This window comes from Melanotaenia boesemani, chromosome 14 (assembly GCF_017639745.1).
Source record: "Melanotaenia boesemani isolate fMelBoe1 chromosome 14, fMelBoe1.pri, whole genome shotgun sequence".
Lineage (NCBI taxonomy): Eukaryota > Metazoa > Chordata > Actinopteri > Atheriniformes > Melanotaeniidae > Melanotaenia > Melanotaenia boesemani.
The window spans coordinates 15,455,581-15,475,151 of record NC_055695.1 but is presented as its reverse complement, the minus strand read 5'-3'; the positions used below and the strand labels follow the sequence as shown (position 1 = coordinate 15,475,151).

General features: G+C 39.0%; 1 protein-coding gene across 4 annotated transcripts; it reads left to right on the top strand.

Annotated features, from left to right (window-relative positions):
* Nucleotides 1-472: 472 nt before the first annotated feature.
* Nucleotides 473-19,279, top strand: rubcn (rubicon autophagy regulator). 4 transcript variants are annotated; one of them, XM_042005476.1, is made up of 22 exons: nt 473-860; nt 2,637-2,787; nt 3,232-3,315; nt 4,288-4,447; nt 4,616-4,722; nt 4,927-5,149; nt 5,593-6,018; nt 6,317-6,364; nt 6,898-6,996; nt 7,757-7,869; nt 8,009-8,207; nt 8,515-8,622; nt 9,537-9,611; nt 11,798-11,858; nt 12,205-12,337; nt 12,466-12,611; nt 13,353-13,417; nt 13,597-13,835; nt 14,509-14,570; nt 14,689-14,842; nt 14,966-15,059; nt 17,464-19,279. In XM_042005476.1, the coding sequence occupies exons 1-22, from the start codon at nt 823-825 to the stop codon at nt 17,598-17,600; spliced, it is 2,922 nt and encodes a 973-aa protein (XP_041861410.1). In that variant the 5' UTR covers nt 473-822; the 3' UTR covers nt 17,601-19,279. The 4 variants fall into 4 exon arrangements, with proteins under 4 accessions (XP_041861410.1, XP_041861409.1, XP_041861412.1 ...); XM_042005475.1 differs by having other exon boundaries at nt 2,634-2,787; XM_042005478.1 differs by lacking the exon at nt 9,537-9,611 and having other exon boundaries at nt 474-860; nt 2,634-2,787.
* The last annotated feature ends 292 nt before the right edge of the window (nt 19,280-19,571 follow it).

The following is a 19,571-nucleotide window of genomic DNA, read 5'->3' as shown; positions in this document are numbered from 1 at the left end:
CCAAATTTCTAACTATGCAGATTTTTTTTTTTTTTTTTTTTTTTTTGCCAAGAATTCTCAAAATTGAGTTGTTAACAATGCTCGTGTGTTAATACAGTAGCTACAGTTACATTGTGTGTAATTGGCCGTTTAGGATGGAAAAAAACTAATAAAATAAAATGGATGACAACTTTACATGTTGAATGGGTTGTCATTGTTTCTCTCATTACATTAATTGCCTGTAACTGAGTCATTTTTGTTGTTTTTCTGTACACATCAATACTGACTGGCCTAGTTTATAGTGTTCAAGCAACAAGCAAAAGTGTCATTTACTAGGAAACGATGCCGCCACCTCTAATAGCCACAGTGCTACTTTCTAACAGCAGGTGGCAGCATTTACTGGGGTCAATTAAAGGTATGTAAGTTATCTAGAAGGCTCTCTTTTCATTCACCTCAGAGGTTGCACTGCTTTACGCAGCTGCTATACACTGCTGCTTTACACGTCTGCATTATGTGCCACCTACCAGCTAAAACACGATTCACATATATCCAAAGTACTCGATAAAGATGAATGGAAATAATATTTCATGAGCAGAAAAAAAAAAAAAAGGTAGGCGTAGCTGTGCACATCACCTCCGCCCACTTACTGAAAGCTGGTCATGCGGCCTCCACTGTTTTGATTCACTGCTCGGATAGACAGGGCAAACATGGCGGAGGACTGGAAGTCCGAATGACTCGTCCAAGCAGTTCTGTCTTTCCGTCAGAACTCCTTTGTAAATAGTAGGACAGGAGTTAGTGGGAAAGCTGGCAGCTTTGTGCGGTATTCGATTCCGCCCGGAAGAGATGGAGGTTACGGCGGAGGAACAGGCGGAGGAACGCAGGTAAGTGACAGTTTGGGCTGGGCTGATAACCCGGCTAACTGTGTTAGGAACGACCGACCGTAGATAAACAATGTAATTGGTTACGGCTTTCACAGAAAACCAGCTTGCTGATATGTTACCGACCTCCAGTAACGTTTTTTTGGACGAAAACTCATTAAATTGCGGCAGTGTAAAAATGTCAAATCATAAACTAGCCTAGCCGCAAACCTACGCTAGGCTAACTTGACATATCTTGTAAGGCTAATATCAGAAGTTCAAGGACTGATGGTTATTGAAAGTTTCATTGTAATAAAATAACTAGTACACTGAGGAGCAACAAAAGTTAATTTATTTTTGTCAATTTTGTTGTTGCTAATTATTAGCTACCCCTTGGGCAGGTTGTGCGATGAGCCCAAGCTAGCTGTCAAATGTTGTTTACTAGCTGTCATTGTTAGCATAGTGCGAAATACTAACATGCGTCAAATATGAAAGTTCGTTGTACAGATAACCTTAATTTAATTTCACAATATTTATACTGAAAGCACGACACATGCGAATGCAAATGTATTGAACAAAGTAATAAAAAGTTAATGCTTATTGGTTCTTTCTTTTTCCAAAGATTTTGTAGCAAAAAAACAAACAAAAAACAAACAAGCAAAAGAAAACCTCCAACTTAGATATGTTTGTGTCTGAACTGTGCACAGCTTGTTAGCTTGTTTGTTTAAAACATTATGAGTATGTTGACATATATGATTGGATGGGACAGTAAGTACTCAAATTATGGGTGAAGTTGCACTGAGCAGTATAGTGATAGCATACTCACTTTTCCAAACTGTGTAGATTATAAACACATTTGTCAAACCCAAAGGAAACCCTGTTGAAGTTATTCCTTAATATCAACAACCTTTCTGAGACATGAGGAATTTTACTCCACAATGTTTAGGACACACACACGCACACACACACACACATATATATACCACCACCACCCTCTGTTGTGAAATTCATCATGCTCTGCAGAATGTGAAGAATGTCCTCCAGCTTTAAACCAGTTATGTGATGTAATTTGATTAGTGGCTCACCGCCTGATGCCACTCAGCCCCACAGCTGCTTCATACAAAAATGATCTGTTATTACAATTGGGACCTTGTGCACATCCACTCTATTTGTCAGATATTCTGGTTTTAGTTTTTTGGAGGGGAGAAACAGGTTTCAAATATGACGTTTAATCCCTATGGTCATCTATATTAAAATTAGGTGAAGTCTGAATTTTTGCGGGTTCTGTGTTTGCATTTGATACCTTTTCCATTGACTCATTCAAGAAGCTGTTTACACTGTTGTGATAAATTTGGTCTCCCATCTACTTTAGAAAACATTTAAATGAATATTACACGTTGAACAGTTCAAATACAGATGACCATTTGTTATCCTATAAACAAAGGAATGCACTCTTAGCTGCTGACAGCAGTTTTTTTGCTGCCCTGCTTTAGCAGTTATGTAACTTTCTTATTCTCTGTATGATTGCTGATCTGAGGGTTAAAAAAAGAAGTACTGATATAATTTTATTTTATTTCTATTTTACCAGACACTTTTGTAGCAGTTTACCAGATGGAACCTAAGATAAGGGGTGCCTGGTTTGCCACTTTATCTGGTGTTAAACTTTCCTTTAAAATAAGTTCAGGGTTAATCTGATTAGTACAAAACGAAAGCTTAATCTCAGCACAATAAGGCATCTAAAATGCCCCCCCCCCCCCATTCTTCCTTTCCTCTTGTTGCTTCTCTGTTTTCTTCCAGAAGGGAGCATTGGAAATTGCTATCCAGCCTGAAGACAACAGTGGAGGGCCTTGTGTCCACCAACAACCCCAACGTCTGGTCACGCTACGGAGGCTTGCAGCGACTGCACAAAGACATGAACAACATCCTCAGCCATGGACTGAAGAATGAGCAGGTCAGGAACTGTAGACCTTTTCAGTCTTAACTGTAAAATGATTAGGTGGTCCAATCTGGTATTGATGGATAACTTAACTCATCACTTTTAGCACAAGCTGCTGCTAGCTTTGGTGGATTTACAGGGCAAAGCATTGTTAAACTTTAACCTGCAAATCTACACAGTTAGCCAACTGAAACAATTGCATCTGGCTTCATGCATGTTATGCTTGAGCACAAGGGATTCATTTATTCTGATTGTTACTCAATAGGCTATTTTATACAGCATCACAGGATTAAGACACATGTTATAGAAACATTTTCAGTCAGATTATAAACTTCTCTAATTATCTGATTCATGTTTTAATTGGTAGATACTGTCCTCATTTAATTTTTTTACAAACTTTAATAGTGTCACTCTCAGTTAACAAAATTAAGGATAAACATTTTTTTTTTTCTGTTGCAGGTTTATTACAAGCAGAGAGACTATTGGCCATTTGTATGGTGTGTTCGCTACATCAGTCCCCACCTTGCCTCACATGTTGAACAGGTATGCCCAACTTCAAAAATTATTTTTCCCATTTTAGCCTCAGTTTTGTTGTTTGTAGTTGGTTTATGCCATAGCATGAAACCTTATTGAAATTTATGAAAACGTTACAGCAAATGTGAAACGTGAGAAGAGTGCTGCTCTCGTTCACTTTTGTAGCTCATATCCACAAGAAACAAGAGATGAGTTGTTTTCTTTTAGATTTAATTCACATTCATTTCTATGGTTTCTAGGAGTGCTTTGGCTCTTCTCTCCCTTGTTTGCTTGACAAAGCTTTTGCAGTGATAAGTAAATGCTTGTTAGGTAGGAAATTGTGTTAAAAATCAAGGTGAGTTTCTTGTTAGAAAGCGTTACTTCATCATTGACTAATTCATCTGCTTTCAGGAGAAAAAGTAATTTATTTTGCCCTCTCACACTGATTGCTTAATTTTGTTAATTAATTTGCTTAATTTGTTAAGCCAATCTAATACGCGGAAAAAAATCAACACAGTTCTTCTGTATGAGTAAAACAGACGGTAAGCCAGTGAGATCAGTGTTCATATAATTGCTTAATCATCTATTTGTTTTGCTGCAGAATTCACACATACTGAAAACTTAAATGCATATTCAAGAAGACATGAAAACATCTGTCATGCTCGGTCTGTTGATGGTTGCATTTGTAAACCATTCTGAAGTAACATTACACCAAATATTTAGGAAAAGCCAAGTCTAATTACACCTACAAAGATACTAAGAGTAGCTTAGATTTAATTACACCTGCTGTTACTGACCAGTGCAGCTCAGTCAGCTATGATGTAATGATCATGTAATAACCTGTTGTTACAGCATTACCTGCTGTCTCCTAGTTTGGTTGGAACATATACAGTTTACCAGTTAAATCACTGTTAAAGTGTTGTTTAGTTATACTTGTATAAAGGCTTTAGTCTGTTGTTGATGCCTCTGACTCCTTCCCCCCTCTTTTCTGTCTATCCACAGTTCAGTCATCTGGTGCCGGTACTGAGCAGTGGGGTACAGAGTGCTGGTGAAAGCTACAAGGCTGAACGTTGGCTGCTTCATAGCTTACAGGTTCACATGCTCTCAGCTCAGCTCAGACCTCTGCTCAGGCATCTGGGACATACTCGAAAATATTACAACGGTGAGTGTTACCAGAGTAATTAAACTGAACTTTGAAGAATGAAAGGCAATCTGAATTAAGTAGTATTTCTCTTTCTCTTCCTTAAATTGTTTATCCTGTTCATCTGTAACTGTATGCCTGATCTCTTTCACTTTCTCTGTGTTACTTCCTTATGTTGCTGTCTCTCAGATGATGCTTTCCTGCTGAGTGAGCCTCATGTGATCGCAATGTTTCAGTGTCTGGAAGCAGTGGAGCAGAATAACCCCAAACTGCTGGCCCAAGTAGACACTGTTGGGGTAGGGTTTTTCTTTACATTAAATATAGATCACAGTTCTTGTTTTAAATAAAATGTAGATTTTTTACCTTTAGAGTGAATAAAATATAACAGAGACTTTTTATTATTATCATTATTAATTACTAAATTTCCCAGCTTGGGATAAATAAAGTACTTCTATCTATCTATTATTATTACTACTTAAACCTCTCTTTTCACCCTCCAGCTATCCCCTCTTAGGGGCTCACCATGTCTGGGCCTTCTGAAGACCCAGAGCCTGTGTGTGCTGCCAGGGGCCAGTGGGACCTGGAGAAACACTGATGCAGCTCCTAGAGGAGAACCTCTAAACCACAGACTCACCTTCTCCAACTGCTCTCTGGGAGAAACAGTCACCAGCAACCACAAATCTGCAAAAATTATAGGAGCAGCACCTCAAAGCAGTGATACAAGTAAGGAACTCAAGCGTGACAGGTCCTGGTTTTAAATGCGTTTATGTGTTTATTTATACATGCTGTATATATTTTTATTATGTCAATTTCTGCTTTGCACGCAGGTAGGGGTCATGTAAATTGTTCTGATTTGATGGATGAGTTTTGGAAATAGATGGCATAGTATATTACATGCTTGACATGCAAGAATTTCCAGGCAGGATTTTGGTTGTGGTGCTGGAATAAGCTACAGTTTATATGTGAAGCGACTGACTGAATCATACAGAGGACTGATTGTCCTTTTTTGTGGAAAAGATCAGCTCTGTTAGGAAATGCGTTGACAGTCTCATTATGGTAAGATGGTAAAAAGAAACCAAAGAACCAAACCAAAGAACAGGAAAACATGGCAATAGGCTTGAAAACATGTCTTTAAAGTCACAAGGTTTGTGTTTCTTGTGTTGCAGACACTACCTCTCCAGCCAGCAGCCTGGGCACTCCCTGGGTATTTGTGTCCAGGTCTGGGGAGGTCGAGCGAGGCGTGACACCCCCTCCTGTTCCTCCATCGATTCCTTGCATCTCCCTAACAGAGTCCCCCTCATCCTCCTCCTTTCAGCCTGAGGCTGGAGACTCATGCGATGGTGACTCTGATGATGGTCCAGAGTATCTGGCAATCGGTAACCTGGGGCAACGTAGTCACCGTGACTCTCGAAGCTCCACTCACAGCAGTGACCAGGGCGAGAGCAAGGAACAGTACCTGCAGCGGACCTCCCTGGTCCCCACCCCACCAAGGCGCTCATCATTTTCAGAAGGCCAGAGGGGGCCAGGCAGGGGGTCTCGAGGACATACTCGCTCGTTTTCAGACACAGGCATTAATCAAAAACTCAGGAATGGTGAGTAAGCTGGGAAGGTTGTAAAGTCTTGTTCTATGTTCAATCATTAAAGCTTCAATCTAAGCTCACCATATGTTCAAACAGCAGCAGGTGTAAAAAGGATGTAACACACTGTTTCTTTCAGGAGTCCACTGTATGTATGCACTCTTAGAAGGTGCACACTTTCTGTCTGATGGTTTTAAAGTTGCCAAAATAACACTCTTTTTGCTCAGACTGTTTCCTCCTCTAGGCTCAAGTTAAACTTCTGTCATTCTGCTCTATTTCTCTCTATTCTCTCTTCTTTACTGTTTGTGCAAAGGAGGGGGCCACAGAAAAATCACCATAATAATAGAAGATCCTGTAGCAGGTTGGCAGTGCAGTTTCACTGTGCTCCATCATTTGATTCCTCCCTCATTTTTCATTTTTTTTCTGCATGTTGATGAACTTTATCCCTCTCGTTTCCAGTCTTACCTTCAGCTCATCATTTGTGCTTGTGACCCAAGTACTGTTTTGTTATGATGCATATTTTAATTAGGTCAAATATCTGTAGCAAAGCCGTGGATGATCCTTTTCATTGTTTCATTTTTTAATGTAAATATTATTATTTTTGTTCATGCACACATTTTTCATCCTGTTAGTGTGTTTAAAAGATCCTGGAACATTCAGGTGTTCATTTCATATTCTTTGTACATTTCCAATACTTTGATACGAAGATGCTAAACAGTATGCATTAATTATCATCTTGGCACAAAGACCAAAGTAAAAACATTTCACTAGTTGCTTTGCCAACTTTGAAGCATGTTCCCATCAAAATTAAAGAATCCAACCCTGAGTTTAGGGACTCATTGTGGTGATTTTTAAAACACTGACATGTTAACATGTAGTATTTCTATCTATCAGAGTCAGCGGGAGAAGACTGCTGCATGAAAGACTACAGTCCTTTCACACCTCAACACAACAGTGATTCCAGCACCCAGAGCTCTCTTTACATGGAGTCTCGTAAGTTTTCTATTTTTTGTTATTACTCAATAATGTGCTTTGATGATCACAGAAATTCTTTTGTCACTGTTGAACTAACTTGAGGCAAATCTACCAGTTTAGATTTGTTCAAGTTTATACTCCTTTTTTTCTGTAGCTGTTCTTTGAAACAAGTGTTTTATTAAAAAAAAATTACACAAAAACTCTGCCAAAGGAAGCCAACAAGACATGTAATTTGGGTGAAAACCTGGACAAGGACGTTGAAGTGACATAGAGCTTTTTTTTTTTTTTCTTCCCCTATACTGATTGTCAGTAAGGTGTGTCAGCCGACCCATAAACATGGCACTCAAGGAAGTTCATGGAAGGGTTCAGCCAGTGTTTTTGCATGAATATGACATGTTTTATGGGTTACCAAACTTTAATGGGTTACTAATTTTTAAAGGTGAAAACACACATTTTAAACCCTTAAATTCAGAGTAAATTGAGGTGATTCAGCATGTCCATGTTCAGCCAACCTTTATATTTAGCCTTCACCAAAGGGAAATAATGTGCTTTTTACTCCATTGCATTATGTACACATAAAGAGAAGAGAAACTACAGCTTTTAAAAGGGTTAAAACCAGCTCCCTCTTGGTTTGCTACAGCAGTAAACATGTAAAAAACAAACCTTTGCTTTGCAGGTTGAAGCAGCTGAGACTATCCAACAGTCTTTATGCAAATATGAATGTTTGTTTATTTGGTTTTATGGATGTGTGCCATGTTGTATATGCTTGTTACTTCAGATGGATCCCAGTACAGTGTGCCAGATGGGATGTTTAGGAAGCCTTCAAAGGGGCAGAGCCTCATCAGCTACTTGTCAGAGCAGGACTTTGGCAGTTGTGCTGACCTTGAAAAGGTAAAAACTTTATCTGTTGCAACTGTTGTAATTTTAAGATACTCAAGAAAATCTTAAAGGATATTGTTGAAGAAGAGGTATGCAGGAGATCTGAACAAGTGGTCGTCTGACTCATTCTGATGACTTCTGTGTGCTGCAGGAGAACGCTCATTTCAGCATCTCAGAGTCCCTAATAGCTGCTATTGAGCTGATGAAGTACAACCTGCGGCGTCAGGAGGAGGAAGGTGAAGAGGAGGGAGACAGTGACTCTGAGATTCAGCAGCTCAAGCAAAAAATTCGTCTGCGGAGGCAACAGATTCGGCGCAGCCGCTTCCCACCCTGTGCAAACTCCCAACACAGTAAGCCAAAATTAGTAGTTAGTAACATGTAATTATCTGTTTAGCGACAAGAAAAATTTAGACCTAAAGACATTTTGTCCTGATTATTATATGGTCTTGTAATAGTGAAAGTATCTTTTAATTGTCTTTGTCATTTCCGATTTTTAATAAATCATCACTTTTTTTAAGAGGCTTACATTTTCACACAGAAAAAACAGTCCAAGAAAAGGTTTAAGTTTTGTTTATATAACACGTGATCAACATTAACACATTGATATCTTATTTATATCTCATGCATTGTTTCTTTCATTGATTTTCTTCTGTCCAGATTTTCATTCCACTGACAGTGGGGGCTCCCGGAGGAGCTCTCAGGACTCTGACCAGGGCCTTTCCAACTCCGGCTCAGCTGAGGAGATAGAGGAGTGTGAACTACAAGGTACAGAGAGGCAACAAGGGAATTTAAGGACACACACAGTTTTTTAGCATCATAAAATCAAACTCCTCACAAGCTGATCATTGTTAGCAACCAGTACATGAATACTAATCTATGATGCAGTTAAAATTATTACTTGGACCAAAGTATTTTTTTTTATTCTATTTTTAAATGATTTTTCTTCTTTCCTTTACTTAAATTGAATTGGAAGCTGATAAAAATTTCATCATATGTTTTCATGAATGAGTTTGTCATGATTAATAACCTCATAACCACATCGCTTGCGTCCCAAACATATCATGCTTTATCACAGACCAAAAACATCTGAGATATGCAGGTCAGACAGTAGTAATCTGCGACGTGTGGAAGTAAAATGTTATCAGCTGTGACATGTGATGGAGCTCATTAAGGATTTGTTTGGCCCATGTCATTTTAAAAGCTGTGCTTGTTCTAACAATGTTCCTGTCATATGACAGGTTGTTGTATCCCTCTAAGAGGAACTTTATATCTGAACATGTGTTTCTTTAGTACATGGGTTGCAGATTTTTCTTGTTTCCGTGCAGCTCGTATGTGTGTGGATTGTACACTGTATGTGTTTAATTGGAGTTGTGTGTAAATGTGATTTTCGGTACGGTGATTTACACAAAGACTATTTGTTTTATCTTCAGTATGTTTAAGTACGCAACTTCCTCACGTACATTCACTTCTCAGTACAGCAGAGCAATGTCATGTACAGTACCAGTAAAAAGTTTGGATACGCCTACCTGTTGAATTTAAATGGGTAGATTTGTTCAAACTTTTAACTTGTGCCATACATACACCTGTACTTGTGCTGACACACAGCTCAGCTTAGTTTAGACACAACAGTGTCTAAATGTGTGTGCGCGTGGTGCTGAGTGTTAGTTTCTGTCTCTCAGATGGCTGTGAGGGTCATTCCCTGCTGGCGGTGTCTCAAAGCGGCCTCTCCCTGTCACTCGCCTCCCTCTTCTCAGGTATCTGCAGGTTGGATTAGTTTGAAAGACTCCACAGATTCAGACTGTTTTTATTATAACCGTGTTTCCCTGAGAGGAAGCTGGTGGCTCTGCTCCAAACTGAAAATGTAGCCTTTAATTTCTGCAGCTCAACTGGACATGAAGTCAAAAAAATTCTACTTAAAGTTAGTATTTTTGTGGTCATATAATAGATATTGTTACAAACCTTCTGTCATGTTATGTTTATAGATATTAGCATGCCATTTTTACATTTTGGGAATTAAACAATCTCTAAGTTTGATTGATTGATGTGCTTTATTGTAAGTAGACAAATCAAAAGTACATTTAACTATTAGAGTAGATATTATATAGATCAATACCGGATTTTGTTGTTCTTATTATTAAACAAAAGATTATTTTCGATTCATTGACAAAGCAAAAGCAAGTGCAACAGCCAGTGTTGTCAGGCTGATGTGTCAAAATATAGACTGAGCTTCCAGCAGGAAAGAAGACTGGATGCATGTCAAGGACAATTAGTGGACACAAACAAAAGCTTGAGACTGAGAATGATTGTTAACCTCCCAAACTGTTGATGTAAATTTTACTATTTAAAATAGCAACATCCTCTTTTACTGTAGAGCTGCATACAGCTTATTTATCGAGGCTGCATCTGTTGTATCTGCTCAGTCCCTAAATTAACCCAAGAAACAGATGTTTTGTGTGTTGAAGATTAAAATTACTCAAATTTTTACCTGTTGATGAAGAATTAGTTTATCTTTGAGCTAATAGTGTTCAGCTTTTAAGAGTCGGTGTTTATGTGACTCTATTGCTCGAACGGTGCACCCGGTATTATACAAAACACAGCTTGCTACAACTTTTCAGTTTGGATTTAGACCAGCTGCCTCCTCAACTTTGTTGAGCTTTGTGCTTGGCTGTTTGTGTTGTTGCTTGTTACTCAGTGCTGCAGAGTTTTGGTGGTGCAGGAGGACACTATTATTCTAAAAAGACACATGGGAAGAGATGAGCAAGTCAATGAATGGCATCCTGTTGCAACTCCATAGATTATCATCTATTCATGTCATTATTTTTTCCATTGAATAGAAGGTGTGACTGCTACACACACATCCCTCCATCTTTTTGTTCTCGTTGTACATTGAAGCTGCAAAGTTGTTGCTTTGTTATTAAATAGAGAAATCTTAATATTTAATTTCTTAAATATTAATCATGTTCTACACTGACTGAAATTATGCCAGCAATGAAGGAACACAGTGTTTTTTTTTTTTTCTTAAGCAGATTTTCTTTAAAGATAATATTTTTGCTGCATTTGTCACATTGGAAGGCAACAGAACATATGAATCAGCTAATGTTCACATTTCCTTTCTCAGTGTGGCACTGATTAAAACTTCATGTGCTTTTAGTATCACATTGCAGTTGACTATCTGTCCAAACAATCAGTACAAACGGATCCAGTCTCAGAAATCATTCAGCTACATCATATTGTCTGTAGCTTTTTTTTCGTCTTCTTTGCAGAATAATTCCAGTAAAAACTTTTCTTGGCTTTTGCTGATAAACAGGCTCATTCAGCTCATGCTGCTCTGCAGAAACATTTAGAACTCTGAAGCCATGCTACAAGAATAAACCAGGAATGTTGATCTTGTGGTAGAGATGAGCTGACTCCTGTTCTGCCAAACTTGTACTGCTTGTGTCCTTGCTCTCACCTTATTTGTAGAGAAGATTTTTAGAGAAGAAAATGTGTAGAGAAACTATAGGATCTGTTCAGCTTACACTGCATGCTTTCTGCTGAGTGACATTTGAAGCATGCTTGCACTAAATCAGCTGTGAGATTTCCTTTTTTCCCCCTACAAACCTGTATATTTTGAAGAGAAATGATCTTGTAGGATTTATTATTATTATTATTTTCTTAAATTCTATGAACACTTGACCTAACTGTGTCTTACAACATTGAATGTTGCTTTGCTATAATAAATTGTGTCATCTGATCTGTTGGGAAACAAAACATTGTCACTGTCCATTGGCGGTTTTTTGTCCTTGACACACCTACAGATTATTCTTGATCAACTTCCAATACAAAAAGAAAACTAAATTTAAAATTTTCCAAGGAATTTGGCTGGTGGATGAAAAGGGTTTCTGCACCTTGTATTGGTTTTTTCTCTCAAGTGTTTGAATTCTTTACATGTGTCTTCTAGATGCTGACATAAAGCGCAGTGTAAGCTCCAGTGGCAGATCTTTTCTCAGCTCAGAGTCAATGTAAGTAACATTTTTATCATCTACATCCTGCTTGCTAGAATCTCTTTCTTTGTTATCCTGGTAGCTAAATATTAAAATGAATGTGTCTTTTTTGCTGACATGGCTTTTCTAAATCTTGTTATTAATAGTTATAATCTCAGAAGAAAGGATAATCCTTAGGTCAAAGAACCCAAGGACTTTACCAGGAAGTTTCTTCTACTTCGGCTTTACTAATTTTGTACAGTTGTATACACCAGGTTGAGGATTTTGTGCTGGTTCTGTTAATTAGTACCAAGAAAAAAAACTTTAAAATAAAACAAGTTCTTGTGATTTCAAAGTCTCCCTTTTTTTCCCCCTCTGTTTTAAGCTCACCCACCTACCTCCACTCTAACTCAGCTGAGTCAGTAGCGATGGGTTTGCTCAGGCAGTTTGAGGGCATGCAGCTTCCTGCAGCCTCTGAGCTCGACTGGCTGGTCCCAGAACACGATGCTCCACAGAAGGTACGCTATCACAGCAGAATTTCATCTATCCACAGCTCAACACCCAGAAGATTAAACTAATTAAACATTAACTGATAACATGTTCAGCATAGAGACCAAGCCTAAACTTTGATCTTGCTGTCATGTAGCTTCTGCCCATTCCTGACTCTTTGCCGATCTCACCCGATGACGGGGAACACGCCGACATCTACAAGTTGAGGATCCGAGTCCGAGGCAACCTCGAGTGGGCACCGCCTCGACCGCAGATTATCTTCAACATTCACCCTGCCCCCAAGTGAGTGACGACCTGTCCTGTGTTTGTTTTGTTTGGTTTTGCTGCCCATTGGTTTCTGATTTTGTAATTGCCTTTTATGTGTTGATGCATCATCAATATAAATAAAATTATTTGCTAAGAATTTGCAAATGAAAACAGAATTGTAGATATAATTGATTAGGATAAAGTGTAAGATGCTAAACAAGACACAGCTTAGAGGAAACCGCCATACTTTGAATATACTATAAAGCTTAGTTATATTAGAAAAAGACACAAAACAGTGCCAACATTACCATCATCTCTGAGTTTAATTCTTAATTATTAATCGTAGTCATCCTTTATCGTCATGCCTCTTTTAAAGATGCTTTTCCACAAACTCCATCTGAGCCGTCTCTTCCCCGTTACTCCCCTAAAGTGTGTTTGTGTGCAGATGTGCACACTCCTGTGTGTGATGTGCTGCAGATCATGTCCTGATACTTTGGACTGCTGTCTATGATCAATACTGAGACACATGACCCAGTCAAAAGGGTCTGGTGACATCAGTACATTAATTTATTGCATCTGTGTGCAGAATTAAACAACATTTAAAGCCAATGACAAATATGATTCTTATATGTTTGGAGTTTAGACAAATAAGTTTTCTGTCTTTTTTATGTTTTCTGCAATTATCTGTGTTTTATTTCTGTTTTTAGGAGAAAGCTGTTTTGTTTAGAGTTACTGAGCAGATTGGTTCTGTTATTTATATGTTGATTTCCCTTTCAGGAGAAAGATAATTGTAGCTAAGCAGAATTATCGCTGCGCTGGCTGTGGTACCCGCATTGACCCAGGTAAGATCAGCAACCATAGAAACACTGCTTTAAATGGTGGAAAAATGTACAAAATAATCCCACTTCAACTTGATCTTTTGTCCTTTCCTCTCATGCCTGCAAATGCTGAGTGATTATTTGTATTTCTCTTGCAGATATAGTTCTATTCGTCCTCTTCTCTGTGTTTCCTGTCCACACAGATTATATCAAGCGACTGCGCTACTGTGAATACCTCGGCCGTTACTTCTGTCAGTGCTGCCATGAAAATGCTCAGGCTGTTGTTCCCGGCCGCGTGTTGAGGAAGTGGGATTTCAGCAAGTATTATGTCAGCAACTTTGCCCGGGACCTGCTGAGCAAGATCGCTGGAGATCCGCTGTTTAACCCCAGCGACATCAACAGCAGTCTTTACAAGAAGATCAAAGCTCTGGAGTCTGTCAGGGTGAGTTCAGACATAGCAACAAGATAAAGACTGTTTTCTGCATGTTTACTTATAAGTACCAGAGTCAGAGGACGCTGTGTACCAAGATTAGCTGATAGCAGTGGATTAAAAAACACCCACAATGCATAAAAACCCTACAGTGATGTGCTGAATGTGAGGTACCCTTAACTGTAAATAGCAAACTTGTGACCAGTTTGGTGGGAAGTCAAAATGAATAGAGACATTCAAGCCTTTAACAACTACCATGAACGCCTCTGTGTTGCTGTCTGGAGCTCCAAAAATTTAACTTTTATATAAAATAAAGTTGTTCTCGTTCACATATTTTTCTGTTTCTTTGGTCAAACAGTAAATGTGTTAGAAGGAAAAGAGTGGAAAACGAGGGTGAAGTGACAAAAAAGGAGACAAATATACACCACATAGAAAGCAACAGAAACAACTGCTCAATCAAAACAGAAAAAACAGATCTGTAAAAATAACAAATGATTTATGGCCTAGGAAATACAAAGCTAACAATCATCGGGAGCACCTACAGAAAGACAGACAAAAAAACAAAAAAAAAAACAGTGGTTGTGATGTGTGTGAAATTCTGACTAAAAAGCAACCCATTCCTGTCTTCTCATGATCCTTAAAGTCCTCTTTTATTCATGCTAATGTAATCTCATATGCATTTTAGGTTTTGAGGGTGCAGCTGTTCCACATGAAAAATCTCTTCAAGACCTGTCGCTTTGCTAAAGAGTAAGATTCTTGCAGTTTTTATTTATTTTTTCACTTTTAGTTATACAGTATTTGTGGGTAAAATAATGCGCCTCGCAAAGAAATCCATCATTGTTTGCTTCTGTGTTTTTTTCCTCAGGGTGTTGGACCAGTTCGACAGCCTGCCAGGTCACCTGACAGAAGACCTTCACCTCTTCTCTCTCAGTGACCTCACTGCTGTGCGCAACGGAGAACTGGCTCCCCGAATGAAAGCGCTGCTTAAGCTTGGTACCATGCATGTGGCTGGCTGTGTGGTAAGATGACCCCCATAGTTCTGGTATTTTCCTCCACTGTGGAGTTTATTAAATCGTATCAGGAGCTGTTTTGGTGCGCTACTTTAAACTCCGCTCACAACTTTCCATCTTTCTTTTCCCCAGCTGTGCCAGGCAAAGGGCTTTGTGTGTGAGTTCTGTGGCAACGATAAAGACATCATCTTTCCCTTCCAGCTGAGCAAGTGCCAGCGCTGTGAAGGTGAGCCCCCTCCAAGAGCCTCCTCATCCCGCATTTCCTTTCCACTTACCTGGAAAGACTGGATGATCCCCAATTCTCGTAGACTGGCAAAGGTCCTCTCCAAAGACAGGAGAGAGGGGGAGGGTGGAGAGGAAGAAGAGGGGGATGAAAAAGGAGTAGAGTCAAGGGATGTTGGTGAAGTGAGACATGATAGTGGAGGAAAAATTCGAGCTTTTGCTTCTTGGATACTGGTCAAGGCTATTTCCAAGAGTAAGGATAATAGGGAGGAACAGGACATGCCAGGGAGTGCAGAGTCAGAAAGGGAGGAGGTGGGGAGAGGAAATGGCCAACATAAACACAGTGAAGAGAGAGATGAACATGCAGGGAGAGAAAAAATGAACTTATTAAAAGTTTTACAAATAGACAAATTAAAGAAGAGCATCTCAAAACGAGATTTAAGAAGCAGCGACAACGAAATTTTCAGCAGTATGGAAAGTTTAGATGAAGCAGGACAAGAGAGGAAAAGGAGTAAGAAGCTGTCAGGATTAGCAAGTCGAGTCAGAAATTTCTCAAAAAGAGGGATAGATGATGAAAAAGAAGCAGAACTGAAAGAGGAAGATGGAAATGGAGAGTTTATAAAAAGATCATCGGGGAGAATAGAAGGAACAGAGGAGGAAGGAAACGTTTGGACAGAGGACAAAGCTGAGGCAGCAAAAACAGAGAAATTTACAGTCATGAAATTACTGAAGCCCCATCACCTAACTAATGTCTCCAGAGCGAGAAGCAAGGGAGATGAGGATAGAGGCAGTGGTGAAAGTGATGGGAAAAGAGAGGTGAATGCTGAGGAGGAGGAAGGCTGTAAAGATGCAGGAGCTGCAGTACAGACTAACTGGAGAGGTAACAAAACCCGCAAAGCCAGGAGAGTAACCAAAGGCAGGAAGGTGAAAGAGAGCGCTGGAGGAGATGAGAGCGCAGACAGAGACGACAGAGATGATAGTACTGACAGGTGGAGGAAAAACTGACAAATGTGTGTGAAGGTTCAAACAGTAAGAACATTTAGAATAGTTTGTCCAAGTTACCAAATTATTTGTATGGTACTCTGGTTTTATTTTCCACACACCTCTGCATTTTTTTTACTGGTGTTTTTGTTTTTTATTTTTACTATTTTAGCACTACATAATTATTATAATTAATTAGAAATTCTTGTCTGTTCAGTGAAATGCCACAGCCTGCTGCTGGGTAACATGCAACGTTTAGTTAGTTAAATCCAAACATCCTGAACTAAAATTTGAGGTTTTATGGGGGATTATAGAGGACTTTCCTAAATACCGTTTGTCAGTCTCACTCTTTTAACCATCTAGTGGTGTGACTCACTTTTACACTTCTTCCTTTCACTCCATTGATTTCCTTGCACTACAGTGGGATTGGTTTTGACTCTTTGCAGTTGCACAGTTGGTGGAGGGTAGATGTTTGGGCAGCTATCTGGTGGTGGATGTCTTTTAGTTTTGGCTCTGTGGTGCTTTCAGCACTTTGTTTCGGTTCTCTTCCAGTCTTGGCTGCTGTCTGTCACCTGAGAGGAATTGCTGCTAAATGATGTTACTGAAGTGTTGCATCACCCATTAATGTTTACGTTATAGTGTGCGTTGGTTACAAATTTCAGTTTAGGCAATTTTCTAATTTTGCTGCACATGTTAAACCTGAGCCAGTGGAGGTTTTCCACAGTTTAATTTCACACTAGTTCAACTCTGAAGTCAACAGAAATGTAGTTGTGTCAGTGTGGACTCTCCCTCCAGCTTAGGGGAAAGCCTCAAACTTGTTATGCTGTCTCAACTTTTCATGTTTTTATACATTCAAATTGATTGTCACTGTGCAGAGGTTTGTCAATGTTTGTATTTTATACCTTTTAGTTGTTGCTGTCCTGCCTTTTGTTTAGTTATGGTCCAATTTCACGTCGGCATGAAATAAACGTTATTTTTGAATTTGCGTTGCCTGTCATTTCATCAATCAGTTTCCACCTTCACTGTCTTTTTTTTCCCAATATGGAAAAGGTGTTTTCCACTTGATAAAACCTCTGAATTGAAGGACTGCAGAGTTGTGAAAGTCTGCTGGTCTGGTAGAGCCTGGCAGGTCTGGACAGGTTTACTTTGTGGTTTATGCCTCCCAGAATATGAGCAGATTCAGAACTGCTCCCTCCTTTCTGTCTCGCTGCCTTTGAACTCTGTGCCTTTTATACCACCACCTCTCATCACTCCTCCCTCGGGTCTCCTTGTGATTGGGTGCCCTGCTTGTGGATCATATCTTATTGTCAGCAAACTGGTTAAACTAGTTGACTGCTGTACTGTTAGCTGTCCTCTTCCTGTTACAGTGTGCTGTGAATGTGCTGAACAGTTTAATGATTCGACTCTTTTATTTTTACCCTCCTCAGAGTGCCACGCGTGTTACCATCGCAACTGCTGTCGAACAGGTAAAGACTGCCCTCGATGTCGGCGGCTGGCAGAGCGCAGAGAGAGGATGGCACGTAAAAACATGGAGGAACAAGAGGATGAGGGAGGCGGGACTTAGCGTCGGTAACAAAGGAAAGAAGAGCACAATGCGACCATGATTGTAGTCACTGGCTATTTCAGTTTCTGTTCCAGTCTTCTCAGACCTTCATGATGATACCTACTTAAAAAAAACAAACAAAAAAAAAACAACATTTTTTTAATCAGATTGCAAGGTGTGAAAGTTTTAACTACATAACTCATCAAGAGGAGCATGGCTTCTGTTGATTTCTGAGAATAATATTTTCTCTAAGCCCCTTTCAGACATGCACTTTAACTTTGCGACTGTGTCCTGCTTGAGGAATATTGTGTGATCACTGCATAAAAATCTGATTATGTTTATTTCCATGATGCGGAAATAATTTTACTGGATTTATTTGTTAAAATATATCTTTAAAAAGTATGTAATATTGGCTCACATGCATATTCTTGCTACTTAATTTGATCTAATTTTTCTGGAATAAGAAAACATTACTAAGTGTGACTTCCTGTCATTACCACTGAAAGAAATGGCTGCTAAAAGCAATCCCTTTCTTTTCTAAAAAAAATTATCTTTCAAACTGAACCGTTAGTTTTGCATATTCTCACCTGTTTTTCCTTCCAAATTTCTTCAGCTGAGCTGAATCATTTCTTTACAAATAGAGCGGCTGTGTTTGGTCAAAGCTGCTGCCTTATACCGTTATTCAGTGCTATCCATTTTGCAGCTTCATGTGCAACAAGAACCAAAGACTGTCTTAACTCATCAGCACTTGTGTATCGTGGTGTTTGTAGTAAAATCTAAACTATCCATAATCCAAAACAAGTATTTGGTCTGACGGTTCCCGAGTCTGATGCTTCTCCTTCCCTACAACCGCTGGAAAATGCTTGGTGGATTTTTATTAACTTGACTAAAGTTTGTTTTTGTGATCTAAAATAACAGATTGAGACTAGAAAATTAAAAATTTAGACCTTTTATGATGTGATTGATACTGTATTAAAATCATCCTGTTAGCTCAGTTTTTTAAATCTGAATATTCTAAAAATATTTAACTTGATGTTTCTTTTCTTTAGTCCTTATGTTCCTCTTTAAGCTCTTTTAGCCACGTTGTGTGTGCCTCTGGGACCAATGATCTTAGATTGACAGGAGTTTCACAGGAAAGCTGAATTTGCAGGACTGGACTTGTCTTAGTCAATGGTGCAAATATTTTAAATGAAACTGCAAACGCTTCTTTTTTGTGCTACCCTGTGTGAGTGTGGTTACTAATCTACACTGTGTGGTGATGAGTGTGTGTGTGCGCGAGCTCATGTCTACCTGCTGTGCTTGCAGCCATGCACAAATGGTTTGCACTAGTCTAATCAGCACTTGGCTGTTTGTCCGGTGAGTTGCACTGATCCTGTGGGTTTTTGTTGGGGGGGGGGGGTGGAGTTTGGATGTCACGCTAGGGAGTTTTCAGATGTTCGTTTTATGAACATTAACTGTCACTATTTCTGTGATGAAGTTCTTGTCATCTGGGTTTCAGTCCAAGATTATATTTGAATTAGTTTTTTTTTTCTCTAAAATTTTTAATTAGATTCAGCTGCTGTTGTAAAGTGGTTTCCAGCATTTTTGATTGTTATTGCTTCAATTTATTGCACAATATTTTTAATGTTGTCATCATTCTGTGACTTTGTGTAACACACATGGAGTTTAGGTGACTCAGTTCTACAAAAAGTAAAGGGGGGGGGGGGGGGGGGGGATCATATTTGGTAAACACTGTTTTTTTTGCTGCACAGAATAATCTCATGTGGAAACTGCTGGTCCACTCAATCTTTTTTTATTTTTTTTATTTTTTATTTTTTTTGTGGTTGATTCTAGGACCTCAGATCTAGTCAAATCGGTGGTTTTGTTTTTGTTATTTAAGTGAAATAAAAAAAAAAATCTATGGGAAAACAATGGTGTAAAATCCAGATTAGAAAATTAGTCATAGACTTTAATCCTACATACAAGTCCATGTACAAACACAAGCAGTGCATC